At 46.2% G+C, this 13,906-nt stretch overlaps 1 protein-coding gene across 1 annotated transcript in view; it reads right to left on the bottom strand.

Moving 5' to 3' along the window:
- Positions 1-13,410, bottom strand: part of PID1 (phosphotyrosine interaction domain containing 1) — a 254,892-nt gene extending 241,482 nt beyond the window's left edge. The window contains exon 1 of the mRNA XM_027119355.1: positions 13,097-13,410. Coding sequence (XP_026975156.1) covers positions 13,097-13,126 — 30 coding nt within the window. The 5' untranslated portion in view covers positions 13,127-13,410. The remainder of the gene's footprint in view (positions 1-13,096) is intronic.
- Positions 13,411-13,906: the final 496 nt, after the last annotated feature.

The raw sequence follows: 13,906 nt of genomic DNA, 5'->3' as shown, positions 1-13,906 counted from the left end.
GCGCACCGCAACGAAGAGTAGCCCCTGCTCAACGCAACTGAAGAAAGCCTGCACGCAGCAACGAAGACCCAACGCAGCCAAAAATAAACTATTTAATAATAATTTTTTTAAAAAGAGTCATGAGACCAAGGATCTGGTCCTGATTCCAACAGAACATGAACTTGGCATTCAATTCTCTCACCAGCCAAATGAAGTTGCTAAGCTGGATCGGGGTCCCCAACCCCAGTACCTGCAGGACCCAGCAGGCGATGTGATAAGTGAGACGTGCTCCGTAAGGCCTGGGTGGAGCTGGAGGCCACACTCGACTCCAGTGGAGCAGCATCTGGTCAGCGATCCGCTATGGGAGAACCTGGGCCCACAGTGGTTGGACTGTCCGTGTTTTTGAGAGAATCAGAAAGACCAGCTTTCCTTATAAATTCCTCTAATTTTTCAATCCTGGAGACTAATTTGTGATGTTTTCATGTACACTGAAGGGGCCAAAGGAAACATTTGTGTAAGCTAGAGCCAAACCTCAGGCCCACAGTTTGTCAACTTTAAGTTCAGGTTGTATATTGAAGTGCCCTGGATAGTGGGTGCGCCTTTATACAGGGATTATCTTCTCCCCTCCTGTGGAAATTCACAGGGCATTGGAATCTGAAAGGCTACAAGAAGTCCTGTGCTTCACCTGGTGCTTCCCAAACCTACCCAGAGACTGAACTCCTTGTGGCAAGACTCATAAGAGCAGCTCGCTGAGCTTGCGCCTCATGGAACAGACTTTGGGAAACACAAAACTTATCTGCTTGGTTCCAAAACGCTATACTGCTATTCCTAGTGCACTCTTGGATCTGAAGCAGGGGAAGAAATTAGTATTTACCAACTCCCAATAACGTGCCAGATACCATGTATCCCACATTTCAACTGACAGTCAGGAGCTAAATGTTATTATCCCCATCTTAAAGTTGAAAAAATATAAATCAGAGGCCCTGAGGCAACCCCCAATAATTGAAGCAGCCAAGATTTGGATCCGTGGGTGATTAAAAATCCCACGGTCTTTCCACTATTCAGTAGCTTGTAGGGGCCACAGGCAGCCTGATCTGTACCCTAAAGAAATACAGTCACCATCCGTATCTGCGGGTTCAGCATCCACAGACACGCAGGGCCAGCTGTGCTGCATCATTTTATATAAGGGACTTGAGCATCCACGGATTTTGGTACCCACGGGGGTGCTGGAACAAACGCCCGCTCGGATACTGAGGGACAAGCTTATTCTCCCATCACCTCCCATGTCTCCCTTACTGCTCACCCCTGGGGCTTTGGATCTACCTTTTTTTCCCCCTCAAAGTTTCCAGGCTCTTCATCTGAAAAGAAGCGTTTTTCCAAGAAAGCCAGGTAATCCACCAAAACATTCGGCATCACTGAGCAGGTGTGAGCATCTGATGCCTTTGCTCAAAGGAATAATGTATCAAAGCCGACAGCTGCATTGAAGGTGCGACAGACAGCTAACCTTTGTGGCGCACGCAGACATGCCAGGCATGGTGCTCACTCCCCCGCCCTTCCCTTTCTTCCTCGTTTGGTGTCTGCCCATCCTTTACCCCCTCAGCTCCCCAGTCTCCCCTCTGCTTGACTTTCTCACCCATCTGCCATCCCTCACCTCAACCCATTTCATTTCTTTCCTTCACCCCCAAAGTAAACAGAGGAACAGAAGTCTAGCATTTTATGTGCCACACTCAGGAGTGACCACACATTCTGGTTTGCCAGGAGACGGACTCACAGGTCATGCCTGCTGTTCTCATTAGTTATTAATAGCGCCCCATCACCTCAACAGGACCTCAGATTGGACAAGAGGCCACATGATCTCATTATATATTTATTAAACAAAGGCTTCTGTTCCTTGCCCTTTAAAAGAGATGAAATCAAATTCCTCAAATTTTCCTCCCTGAGGGGAAGAACGTTTTCTAAACTAAAGTTATTTTCATATGCTTCTCAATAGCTTTTTACTAAAGTTCAATGGCCATTGGTAAAGTTGTTGCATCTTATCTAATGTTTTAGTTGCTATCTTCTTGAGAAAAAGAATTGTTCCATAAGAAATCCAGACTCTATATCTGCTAGGCATATTACATCCGCAAACTAGATTCAAGACCCACAAATGGTTTTGCAGAATGTATTCTCTGTGTGTTTTCTATCACAGGAGGAAGAATGGCAGGCAGGTGGCCCGACCAGCTGCAGGGATCACAATACCAGAAATTCACCCTTTCGATAGCAAAATCTCCTGAGTCTACTGGCCACTAGGGGAGGAATCAGATGCTAAGATACAGGGCTAAAAAGGGCCCAGAGGACTGGGGCAGCTGGAAAACCAACATGTTAGAAAGAAGTGAGAAATGCGTCCCCGGGAGGATGGAGGTTAAAGGGGCCATCCTGAACGAGGAAGATCCGCCAAGGCATCGGCTGGAACGTTCCATCCTTGGGTCTGGATTTCTCCTCTTGCTCAACTACTAGCTTCTCTCAGATCCTTGGGCAAACTGAGATGGATGGCAAATGTCATTTCAGGAAGTAAACAAAGAAATGTTTGCAAAGGAGAGAATGGAACTCTAAGAAAAATATAGAGTTCATTATTTACATTCTGGGCTAGAATTTTAATATCCAGTTAAAAGAAAACAAAAACTACAGAGAATTCGCAGAAGTGAGAGCAGAAACTAGTAGTATTGTTTAGTTCCCCAACACCTGGCACTGTGCCTGGCATACAGTGAAAATTTCACGTGCACTTTAACAGCTTCAGGTATAAATGACGTGTAGTACACTGCACAAGTTTGTAAGTTTTGACATATGTACAAGCCCATGAAACCATCACCATAATCAAGACGCTGAACACATCCCATCACCCCCAAAAGTTCCACCCACCCCAGGCTCAGGCAGCTGTAATTCTGACTTCAGTCATTTTACATCCCCACCAGCAGTGCATGAGAGGTCTGGTTCCTCGACGTCCTTGCCAACAATTGGTACGTTGAAGCCTTTTTAATTTTAGCTGTTCTATAGTTGGGCAGTGTTATCTCATTGTGCTTTTAATTTGCATTTTCCTAATGACTAATGATGTCTTTTCATGTGTTGATTTCCTAACCATATAACTTTTTTGTTCAAATCATTTGCTCATTTTCTTTAATTGGGTTGTTTATCTTGTTACAGTATTGAGTTTTCAGAGTTCTTTATATATACTGGATACAAGCCCTTTATTACAAATATATGATTTGCAAGTATTTTCTCCCAGTCTGTGTCTTCTTTTCATTCTCTTACAAATATCTTTAAAGAGCAGAAATTTCCTGCTCTTTAAAGAGCAGAATTTTGATGAAGTCCAATTTACCCAAGTTTTCTTTTATTCAATGTGTTTTTGTTATTGTTCTAGGAAATCTTTGCCCAACCCAAAGGAACTTTTGGGTGTAGTGGATCTGTTCATTACCTTGACTGTAGTAATGTTTACACAGATGCATACAAAGATTTTCTGCTGTTTCTGTCTAGAAGTTTTATGGTTTTATGGTACACCTGGGTCTATGATTCATTTTAGGTGAATTTTTGTATAGAATATGTATGAGGTACAGACTGAAGTTTTGGGTTTGTTGTTGATGGTATTGATTTGGCTGTTTTGCATATGGATTGTTTCCGCATCGTTTCGTTTCGTTGAAAAGACTATCCTTTCTCCGGCAAACTATTTCTTTACACTTTTGTCAAAATCACATTCACTTCTGATCAAAAAGGAGAACTCTCAAAAAAGGCCCTCGCTGACAGCTGCTAAAATTTAAAACATGCATCCTCTTTGATTCAGCAACTCCAATTTTATCAGTTCCATCTAAAGAAATACAAGCACCATGATAGTGCGCAGATCCTTATAACAGTATTATTTACGGGAGGAAAACAACAACAACAAAAAATGGGTACAACCCAAATATTCCCTGACACACGAAGGACTGAATAAATTACAGTCCAGCTCCACCACCAAATTTTATGTAGGGAGTAAAAGGAATGAGTTGGGGCTACATGAACTGACCAGAAGAGATATCCAAGAAACATTCTGTAAAGTGAAAAAAGCTACAGAGTTTTATATACATAATGATTACATTATTTAAACAAACGAGAAAAACCTAAATATGTATCTATATATTTGTATGTGTTTGTAAAAACCTAGGGAAAATTATGGGCAAAAAACTACCAGACAGATCACATGAGTTTCCTTCATGGGCAGAACTGAGAATGAGGGAATGAACAAGATTATCAACTTCTTGGTACCCTAAGCAGACATTATTTTGTAATTTTTGAGTCAAATCAAGTCTAAAATAGTAGCCATGACTTTGCCATGCAGAGGATGTGCACCCTATTCCATTACACATCTGTACCACCACTTGGAAAAAAAGTGGGGTTTTTTTGGTGGTTGGTTCTAGTAGGGAGAAATATTTTGGTACATAAGGGATAACGCCCCCCGAAAAAAAATTCCACACTAAGTATATTATAGGTTGAATTGTGTCCCCAAAAATTTCATATGTAAAAGTCCTAACCCCTAGTACCTCAGAATGTGACCTTATTTGGAAATAGGATCATTGCAGATATAATTAGTTACGTTAGAATGAGATCATACTGGATTAGTGTGGGCCCCTAATCCGATATGACCGGTGTCCTTATAAGAAAGGAAATTTGGACACAGAGAAAAACACGTGGGGAGAACACCACGCAAAGCTTCAGCGGGAGTGAAGCTGCCACGAGCCAAGGAATGCCGAAGATTTGCAGCAAACTACCGGAACCTGGGAGGGAGGCACGGAAAAGATGCTCCCTCACGGCCCTCGGACGCTATCGACCCGTCACGCAACCGGACTGGAGACATCCACCCTCCTGAACTACGAAACAGTACATTTCTGTTGCTTAAGCCACCCAGCTTGTGGTACTTCATTAGAGCGGCCCTGGGAAACTAATGCACTAAGCTCCCAAGCAGTTAAACCTAAAGCAAAAAAAAGTAGCAATAGCCACTCATCAGCACCACGGTCCCGCAGCCCCCAGGTCCGCGCCTAGGGAGCAGCCTCAGAAGACACAGAAAGTAAACAGCAGCGTCTACTGTCCCGCGTTATAGGTGGCTTGTATACCAGGATGCCGTACACACCTGAGGGAAAGCTGGTTCCTGATGTAAAGACATCAAAGCATGCGGTGGGCAGAAGGGGCTACAGTATCTGCGTGTTTATCCCCAGACCCACAATTACACAGAAACCGTGGGGAAGGGTTTGTCGTGAAAGGATTAGGGTGGATCTACTATTAAGAAAGGATAACGATTAAGGAGCCCCTTTCTCCTGGCACCTCCCCCTCCCTTTCACATGTGCAGCATCCTTCCCTACTGAGGAAGAGAGTGGAAAGTAAAGCAGCCTTTCAAAACTTGAGTGACTCTCAGTATCCTGCAACAAACCATGATGAAAAAGAATGTATGTGTGTGTGTATGTGTGTGTGTATATATATATATGTATAACTGAATCACTTTGCTGTACAGCAGAAATTAACACAACATTGTAAATCAACTATATGGTAATAAAATAAATTAAAAAAAAAACTTGAGTGACTCTTCACTCTGAGAAATGCAAGTCCAACGAGTAGCTGTGCAGAGATCCAGGCTCCTTACCCTCGTCAGGACTGGAAACGTCTGTGCCATCGTGGCTACTGTATGAAAAAGAGGAGCTGGCCCAGGAGAGCAAGTACTATGACTCCTAATGACGTTTATTTTATCTTAAAAGTGAGTTCCAGCATAGGCATGGATACCTCATTGAAATACTTTATGCAGTCACCAAGTGAAAATCAAAACAAAATATCCAACCAGATACGAATAATCAACCAGACATACTCTGAAGCTGTCCTGGAGGTTGACTGGAAATGGATTCTAACATCAATCTACAGTTGTCCTTGCTGGGAAGAGGCAAATCCCAGAGGCTGGCTACCTGGGACCCTGCAGAGACGGACAACCCCGATCGTTTGAGAATAAAGCCCTGGGCCTCCCTCGGTCCTGCCTGTCTGGAAGAGGGTCACTGAGATCCTCCTTGAATTGACTGTCTTCCACACCCCAGCCCATAATTTTAAGTACCAGCATGAACTATCTCTTGAAGCACATTTACTTCCAGAGGCCCTCCCTTGGCAACAGGGCACACATTCCTCTCGGTGTTGGCTTCATTTTCCCAGGATGTTGACCAGAAGTGGATGAGAGAGAAAGCAGCAGCATTTAATTGTTCTTTAATGTCCGTTTTCATTATTTTTCAAATCCACCATAAACAAATTCACACTCCGCACAAAAAGCATGCTATACAGAAACACTAATTTAGTCCCAGTATATGAAAGTCAGGCACACCTTAGCCTTCGGAAGTACAGTGACAGAACACAGACAAAGGCAGCAGGTTTCATGAATGTACTAGCGTGTTAGCTTCCTAGGGCTGCTGTAACACATCACCACAGACTGGGTGGTTTAAAACCACAGAAATGTACTCTCTGACAACCCTGGAGGCTGGAAATCCAAAACCACGATGTTGGTAGGGCCATTCCCCTCCAAAAGCTCTAGGGAGGAATCGTTGCTTGACTCTTTTAGCCTCGGGTGGTTGCCAGCCGTGCTTGGCTTTCCTTGGCTTGTGGTAGCATAACTCCACACTCTGTCTCCATCTTCGCATGGCCCTCTTCCCCGTGTCTCCCCTGTGTCTTCAAATCTCTCCTTATAAGGACATTAGTCATTGAGTTTAGGGCTCACCCTAATCCAGTATGACATCGCCTTCACTCAATTACATCTGCACAGACCGGGTTTCCAAATAAGGCTACACTCACAGGTCCCAGGGTTAGGATTTCGACATATCTGTGTCGGGGTGGTGGTGGGGGCGGGGGGGAAACAACTCAACCCATAACAATGAGTAAGACATAGAGACCAGGCTCTGAATCTGACTCTTGGTCCCTTTGTAGCCGTGTCAGTTAGGAAAGCCAAGGGTGCAAGTAATAAAAGACCCAACTAATACACAGGCTTCAAAGAACAGAAGGAGGTGGTACTTTTTTTACTACTGAAACATCCTTTATCAAATTAAGACCTCAGTCACAACACATGAGGGGAGGAGATGGCCTGGGCTGTCTTACTGGGAAGGGATATCTCAGCAAATACCAAGTGGCATCAGTACTAAGTGAGAGAGCCTACTGTGACTTTGGTAGCATTGGAATACGCCAAAGGCACAAAGCAAGTCTGTGCTTTACCCTTGACACCATCCTATTCCAGTTCTCGCCCTGGGGTTTGGACCTGGTGAATATTCTGATGCTTTATCACTGGAGAGCAGCTAAATTGGGATCACAACCTTTTCTTTTTTTTAAGTTAACATAAAATGATAGTAACGAATTCCACGAGACTCTAAGGAGGTCTTTGGACAAATATCTCAAATATTTCTTCTTGCTCTCCTTAGATAAAGCTTCCATTTAGATTTGTGCCCAAAGGTGGCTGAGCAAAGCACACTGCAGCCATTGAGTGCTTCTGGACTGGTTTTATTTGCTGACCACTAACGAGTCCCTAAACAGCAGCTAATTGGAGGAGTCAAAATAGCCCTGTGCAAGGGAGCCTGATGGCCAATAGCCGTGGGGCTGTCCAGCATCAGCTGCTCCAGGATCCAATTTATGGGACAAATTCATACAGTGGAATGGAGTCAGTGCGAGGGAAGGCGGGAAGAGAGAGATAATCTGGAACATCAAACAAAATGCAAAACGTTGCCTAATGCTCCAGGATAACCCAGGACAGTCAACATTAGGCAATGGGTAACCAAGGGTCAGAGAGTTTTTTTCCCAAGACTAGCATTTTGCAAGTCACTTAGTAGAGATTTTGCTCTTGAACTCTCTGACGTCCTCCCTCCCTTCCCCCCCAGTTTTGGTCTAAATGCGGAACGACTGCAGAAGTGATCGGGGTTATTGCCAGCTTTTAAGGTCTCTAGTTTGTCAAAAGTCCAGGAATGACCCAATGATATAAGGTAGCATTTTACTTCTGCGAGACCTCAAATTAATGACAAGTCCAAGTTTTCTTTAGGAAGGATAAGGCCCAATGCTTCATGCTTACTCAACTATGAGGGCTGAAAAGAACAGCAAAATGTAGGATCGATTTAGTGAGAAACCTGTGTGTCTGTAAGAGCAGCTATTACTCATTTCTAAGCAATTGCTCTTGAACTCTCCGACCTCCTCCCTCCCTTCCTCCCATTTTTGGCCTAAATGGGGAGCGACTGCAGACGTGATCGGTCTTTATTGCAGTTTCAAGGTCTCTAGTCTGGATAAATGCCATGTGCTCCAGCTTAAGAGACTCTTAAATGGCACTTGGGAATTTCAGCTTGAGGACGACACAGCAGTTTACTTCCCCCAGAGATTTGGGCCACCAAAAAGAGGGTAGTCCTTGGTCCACGCAGGCAACCACACGGCTTCAACAAGAGATATGAAAGTAGCCTCTCAGAGCCCATGAGGCCCCCACTGTTGCCATTCTGTTTATTAATAACAACAGCACCCGCACGTGTACATCATCCTGCTGTCTCATCCTTCTAAATGACAGAAGAGCGGTGATGGAGATCCAGAGCAAACCTCCTGCTTCGAATTCCAGCTCAGATCATGTCTGGCTGCCCAACCCTGGCCAGATCATTTAAACTCTCTGGCTTTCAGTTTCTTTATCTATAACAAGGGGATAAAAGCAGTTATGGAAGGTAAATGAGCTAGATAATTCAAATAAAACCCCTTAGCGTCGTGCCACACACACAGCGCGTGCTCCATAAAAGCTGGTGTTGCCATGATCTGCCTCGCTCTGTTTTCCTCCTGTCAATTTGGTCTGCCAGGAAAAGTGTCGGATCTGCCAAGCTTTTCTCTCTGCCTGATGGGCCCAGTCTAACGGTCTCTAGCTGATCTTTTAGAAGGTTCTTCCATCTCCCTTCTCAGGGGAAAAGTGGAAGTGGGTAATAACAGAGAAATAAGTCATGAACAATCGACGCTCCAGGCCAAGGCAAGATCCGCCCGATGTGACAAGGCAGAGAAAGGGCAAGACGAAGTGCTGTTACTGCCTCCAATCTCCAAATATTGGGCTGGCCAAAAAGTGCGTTCGGTTAATGAATACGTTGTTCGAGAAGGTTCTTGGTGAAAATGAAAAATGTCTTTTCTTTTTACTTAAAACCCAATGAACTTTTTGGCCAACCTAATAGTATTTAGTCACAAATGTAAACCTTTTTATCAGCCAGACGTTTAACAAGAAACTAAAAGAAAGGTTCTTCAGGATCTGGTTTCCTCCCTACCCTTCCTCATTTCACCCTCTTGGAGGTTCTAAGGTACAGCCATTGACCAAAATGTGAATGAAAAGAAAAAAGAAAAAAAAGTGGTGAGGGGGAAACACGGTCCAGGCTGAGAAGCCAAAAGCCAGCTTTATCGATAAAAGTTCTGTATTTTCTGGATCTGCCATGGAGACATTTTAATTACAGGAAAAACAGGCAAATTACTAGGACCTTTATAGAACGTCTCATAAGAAGATGGTCACACATAGATCTACTCCACAGTTAGAATTTGCCAGAACTTTTTCCCATACCTTTCTACTACCACTCTCCATTCCGTCCTTGTAGTAACTACACGACAGGCAAGGATGCATTGATCTCCTTTGTTCCAAACTCAGTCTCCAGTCATCTTTCTCCTGCTCTCCACCTTTCCAGGCTTCCAAAAAATGTATGTGGTAGCACCCTGAAGACAGACACTCTGGGGAAACGCACGCTCCTCGTGGCTGAGCCCACACTCCTGAGCCGATGAGTCTGTCACTTCTAACGCCTCTGCCCGGCCCAACAATGAAGTCAATCAGGGGAAACTGTAAAATATAAACTGTAAAATATCGAGGCCAGAAGTAGTCTCATCTCTATGTTGAAAAACCAACACTTAGCCTTTTTTACTGGAAAGTCCTCTCACTTTTCCGAAAAAAAGCCTGTTTCAAATCTGCTTCTTAAAAAATTTATAACTCTCCCAAGTCCCTCTAAGGAAAAAAGTCTGCTGTGCAAAGGAGAAGGTAAGAAGGGAAGAATTCATATTTATTCCACTTTAAAAGCTGGGGTGGTAATTTAAATCTTCACATCCCCTTTGATCCTACTATATTTTTAATGGCAGAAGCTCCCAGCGAGGGCTCGAGTGGGATGTAACAGAAGTTTTAACATTCAGGGGGGCAGGTGGACTTGCCGCAGTCTGTGTGACTGAATGAGAAATTCCCCAGCTCAGCCCCACTCGGGGCAACAGGTCACTTTGCCTGTACTGGATTTGGGTCAAACAGCAAAGCCTCAGATCAGAAAATATCAGCGTTCGTTCATTTGGCGAAGAAGTGGGGTTTGATAACAATAATCCAGCCTGACCAAAGACGCCATTTCCCGAGCAAGAGAGCTGGATACCGGACTCACATTAGTTAGAGGATGACTGTCTAGCCTAAACAGAGTTCAGCCACACTCCCTCCCTGGGCCATGGACCTTTTGAATGGCGTCATCTAATAAAGTCAGTTAAGGAAAGATGTCCTTTTCTTCCCTCACCTCTTTTGTTTCTAGGTATTTGTACAAGAAATTGACTCCCTAGTCCTGTTAGGAAGCTCTGGGAACACTTCCTTGAAGCATTCTCTTCACTCAAGCTCATCTAAGTTAGAATGTTTGCATTAAAAATGAATGAGGAAAAAAAACCAGGGAGGTGGTATGAGAAAGTTAAACAGATTTGTGTAAGGAGGTTGGGGCTTTGACTCTGTTACAGACAGGGATTCATCATTATTTCCCCATGGAACACGCTTTCCATTGCCATTTCCATGGCCACAACATCTGGGCATGTGAAGCATCCCATTCACTGAGGAATTGGAAACCAACGTTCCTATACAGTGGTGCCTTGAGGGCAAAAAAGGGAAGAAAAAATCGCAGATGGCAAACAGAGCCCAAGTGACAAAAATAACCACAAGGAATGTAAACAAAGTATCATTACAAGCAGCTCACTCACCACGTCACCCTCAACAGCTCCCTTCCCCAGAAGCAAAAAATAAAAACATACAAATCGTGCTGTAAAGAACAGCTAAGCTGCTATTGGGGAAGAAGCCATGAATACGAAGATTTTTCTCCATATGGCTCACTTTTATAATTGCAAGCCTTGAGGTATACTTTTAAGAGAACCAGATCTGGCTGCTAATTTAAATTAGGGCAGCATGAAGTTAAGCCCTGTGTCGATAAGTATCTTCCAATGGTGACTTGATTTTAGTCAGTGACTAGGCATGTTTACTTGAGCTTTCACAAGCCAAAAACCCCTGCTCTTTCAATCTGACACTTCAAAATGAAACAAATGCATTGCAAATGCACACTGTAATACACCAGGCTCATGCCAAACGCACATGTGTACATTTCACAGAAGAGCCAGGACATTTCTAGCGAGGAACGATCGCCATGCGGAACGCAAGCCAGAGCTAGCTCCTGCCAAGGGTCACGTGCTGTGGAGCACACAGGAGTCCCTACACGAAACAGGCCAGTAGAAATAACTTCAAGAGACAAAAATCTACAAACTCTGCAGAGGCACGGATCCCCAGGCCACAAAAGCCACCCCCAGGAATTCTGACCTCATCTCTCTAAGGACCTCCAAGAGCTTCTCTCCTCACTTGGATGGGAAGCCCTCCGCCCCCGCTAAGTCACTCCTTCCTTTAGAATAAATTCACCACCCTGAACTGAAGGAAAAATGCACACGTACAACTGGCAACTGATGCCAGGGCTGAAATACATTTACATCACCTTTGGCCAATCATTCAGAGCCCAATATTGACTCTCTTAATAAGAGAAGGAGAGAGTTAGGAGGCTGGTCATCCACCTCCCTATCTTCAAGGCTAAAGATCTCTTTTCTTGTTCATTCTGTTTGAGACCCTAGGGGACTGGCCTGGTGTCTCAAGCTCTTACTGTGAACCCACTCCCCCAGACTGCAGGCCCGGGGAGGCTTGGAATGGGGTTGTGAGGCATCCGCTTCTGCTAAAAGCAATGCCCTCTGCAGGTTAATCCTCAGTATGAGAACTCACAGGCAAAGGTTAGACTCTCCTAGCATCTGAGAGACAGACAGTCCGTGTTTGGCCCTTTGAATTTTCATTGAGAAACCTCCAAAGCCAGTGAAGGCTCCTGGCCTCCACTGTCCCAAGTCTTCAGATGCATTCAGCTTCCAACGGTGCTGTATTTTACCACTGAAACACTTCTTCAAAGTTTACTATGAAACAGTGTGGCTCTAAGCCTGCCAAAAGTTTAACTGCAGGATTCAGTGGATTTTATCTGGCAGAGTAGCTGCCCTTCCTCCTGAGAATATTTTCCAGCGAAGGCAGTCAAACCTTGCAGTCAGGGTGATTTCGGGGTCCCGAGTGTCACTGAATGAGCTCCCCTCTGAAAACGCCCCTCTTTCTCACTTTGACCGCCTTCCCATCTCATCTCCCTGGCTTCAGAATGCAAAGTAAAAGCAGTTTGGCATTTCAGTAGACAGCAATGAAAAACTTTTGATGGGATGACCCAGGGCATAACTATTCCTGGCTGAATTTAACTTTTGATTTTCAAATATGTAGGGGAGGTTGGGTTCAGGGGAGACGAAGGGAGAGCGCCAACAAATAGGAGAAAATAAAATAGAATAAGCAGCATACCATGACCAAGCCAAACCAAGCTTGATATTTCCAAATTATATTGGCAAACGTATGCTTTCTCAAATCATTTGTTCTGTCTTTCCTGGAGACGAAAAGGAAAAAAAAAAATCTGGATGCAAAATTCCTAACCCCAGACCAGTAAATTGTGTCAGTGGAATACAATCTAAAATTGCTGGTCATAAAGTCCAGCGTTATATATACCTATAGGCAACTAATCCCCAAGGCAAAAGTTGCGCCGCCCGAAGCAATGCGTTCGTCAATTTCATCACCCCCCCCCCTCCCGCCTCACCCCGACCGGGTGCCCGGCGCTGGGTTAAGCCGACAGCATCAGGTTCTAATCCTTGCGTTCACACACGATCGCTTTGGGCAAATCCTTGGCAGTGGTCAGACGCACCACCTCTGCTCCTCCGGTGCGAGCACCTTCTCCCCCAGGCTGGCCCCCGGTCACCCGGTGCCCCTTACCTGCAGGCGCTCCGTGGCCGGCTGCCACATCTTCCAGCCGCGGGGTCTGGCAGAGGAGACGCTGGCGAGACTCTGTCGATGGCGCCGGGGGGCGAGGGGCTGGGGGGCGAGGGGCTGCGGTGCCGCTTCACATCTGGGGTGGGCGCCCGCGGGATGTACGTCCAGGGGCCGGCGACCGCCGCGGGGTGGGCGCTGGGGGGCTGCGAGCGGGGGGAGGCGGCGCGGCGCTCGACTGCCGGCAACTTGTGGGCACGGCCGCGAGCCGCCTGTCCTGGCGCAGCTGCGAGAGGACTGCGCAGCTCCGCCCGGGCCCACGAGCGCACGGCGGCGGCGGCAGCGGCGACGGCGGCGGCGGCGGCGGCGGCGGCGGCGGCAAGCGCTCCCTCCTCCTCCCCCGCCGCCGCCGCCCGGACCTGCGCGCTCTGAGCATGCCCGGGGCCGGCCCCCGCCCGGCCGGGAGCCCGCATCCCGGCCGCGGAGGACCCTGAATCCCGGCGAGGGGAGTGTGCGGAGGCCAGAACCGGCGGCCCTGCTCCCCCGGGGAGCCCCGGGTGGGATGGGGTCTGGGCGAGGGAAGAGCCTGGTGAGGGGGGGGGCTTCCTGAAGCCAGAGCCCATAGCCTTCTGGGGTCTCAGTCTTCCTGTCAACAGGGATCTCCGAATCGCCTGGGTCTTGACGGGCACTGTGCTGGGCCACGGAATTCCATTCATTCCTTCCAGTGGAGTTAACTGAGCATCTATTAGGCTCCAGCCCCTGTGCTGGATTCTGAGGATTCAGTAGCACAGAACAGAAGACAAGAGCATGTTCCCC

The sequence above is a fragment of the Aethalodelphis obliquidens genome, unplaced genomic scaffold, assembly GCF_003676395.1.
Source record: "Aethalodelphis obliquidens isolate GAN/ISIS:26980383/991018 unplaced genomic scaffold, ASM367639v1 scaffold2, whole genome shotgun sequence".
Lineage (NCBI taxonomy): Eukaryota > Metazoa > Chordata > Mammalia > Artiodactyla > Delphinidae > Aethalodelphis > Aethalodelphis obliquidens.
Note: the sequence above shows the minus strand (reverse complement) of the source record. Positions and strands in the feature narration are given on the sequence as shown.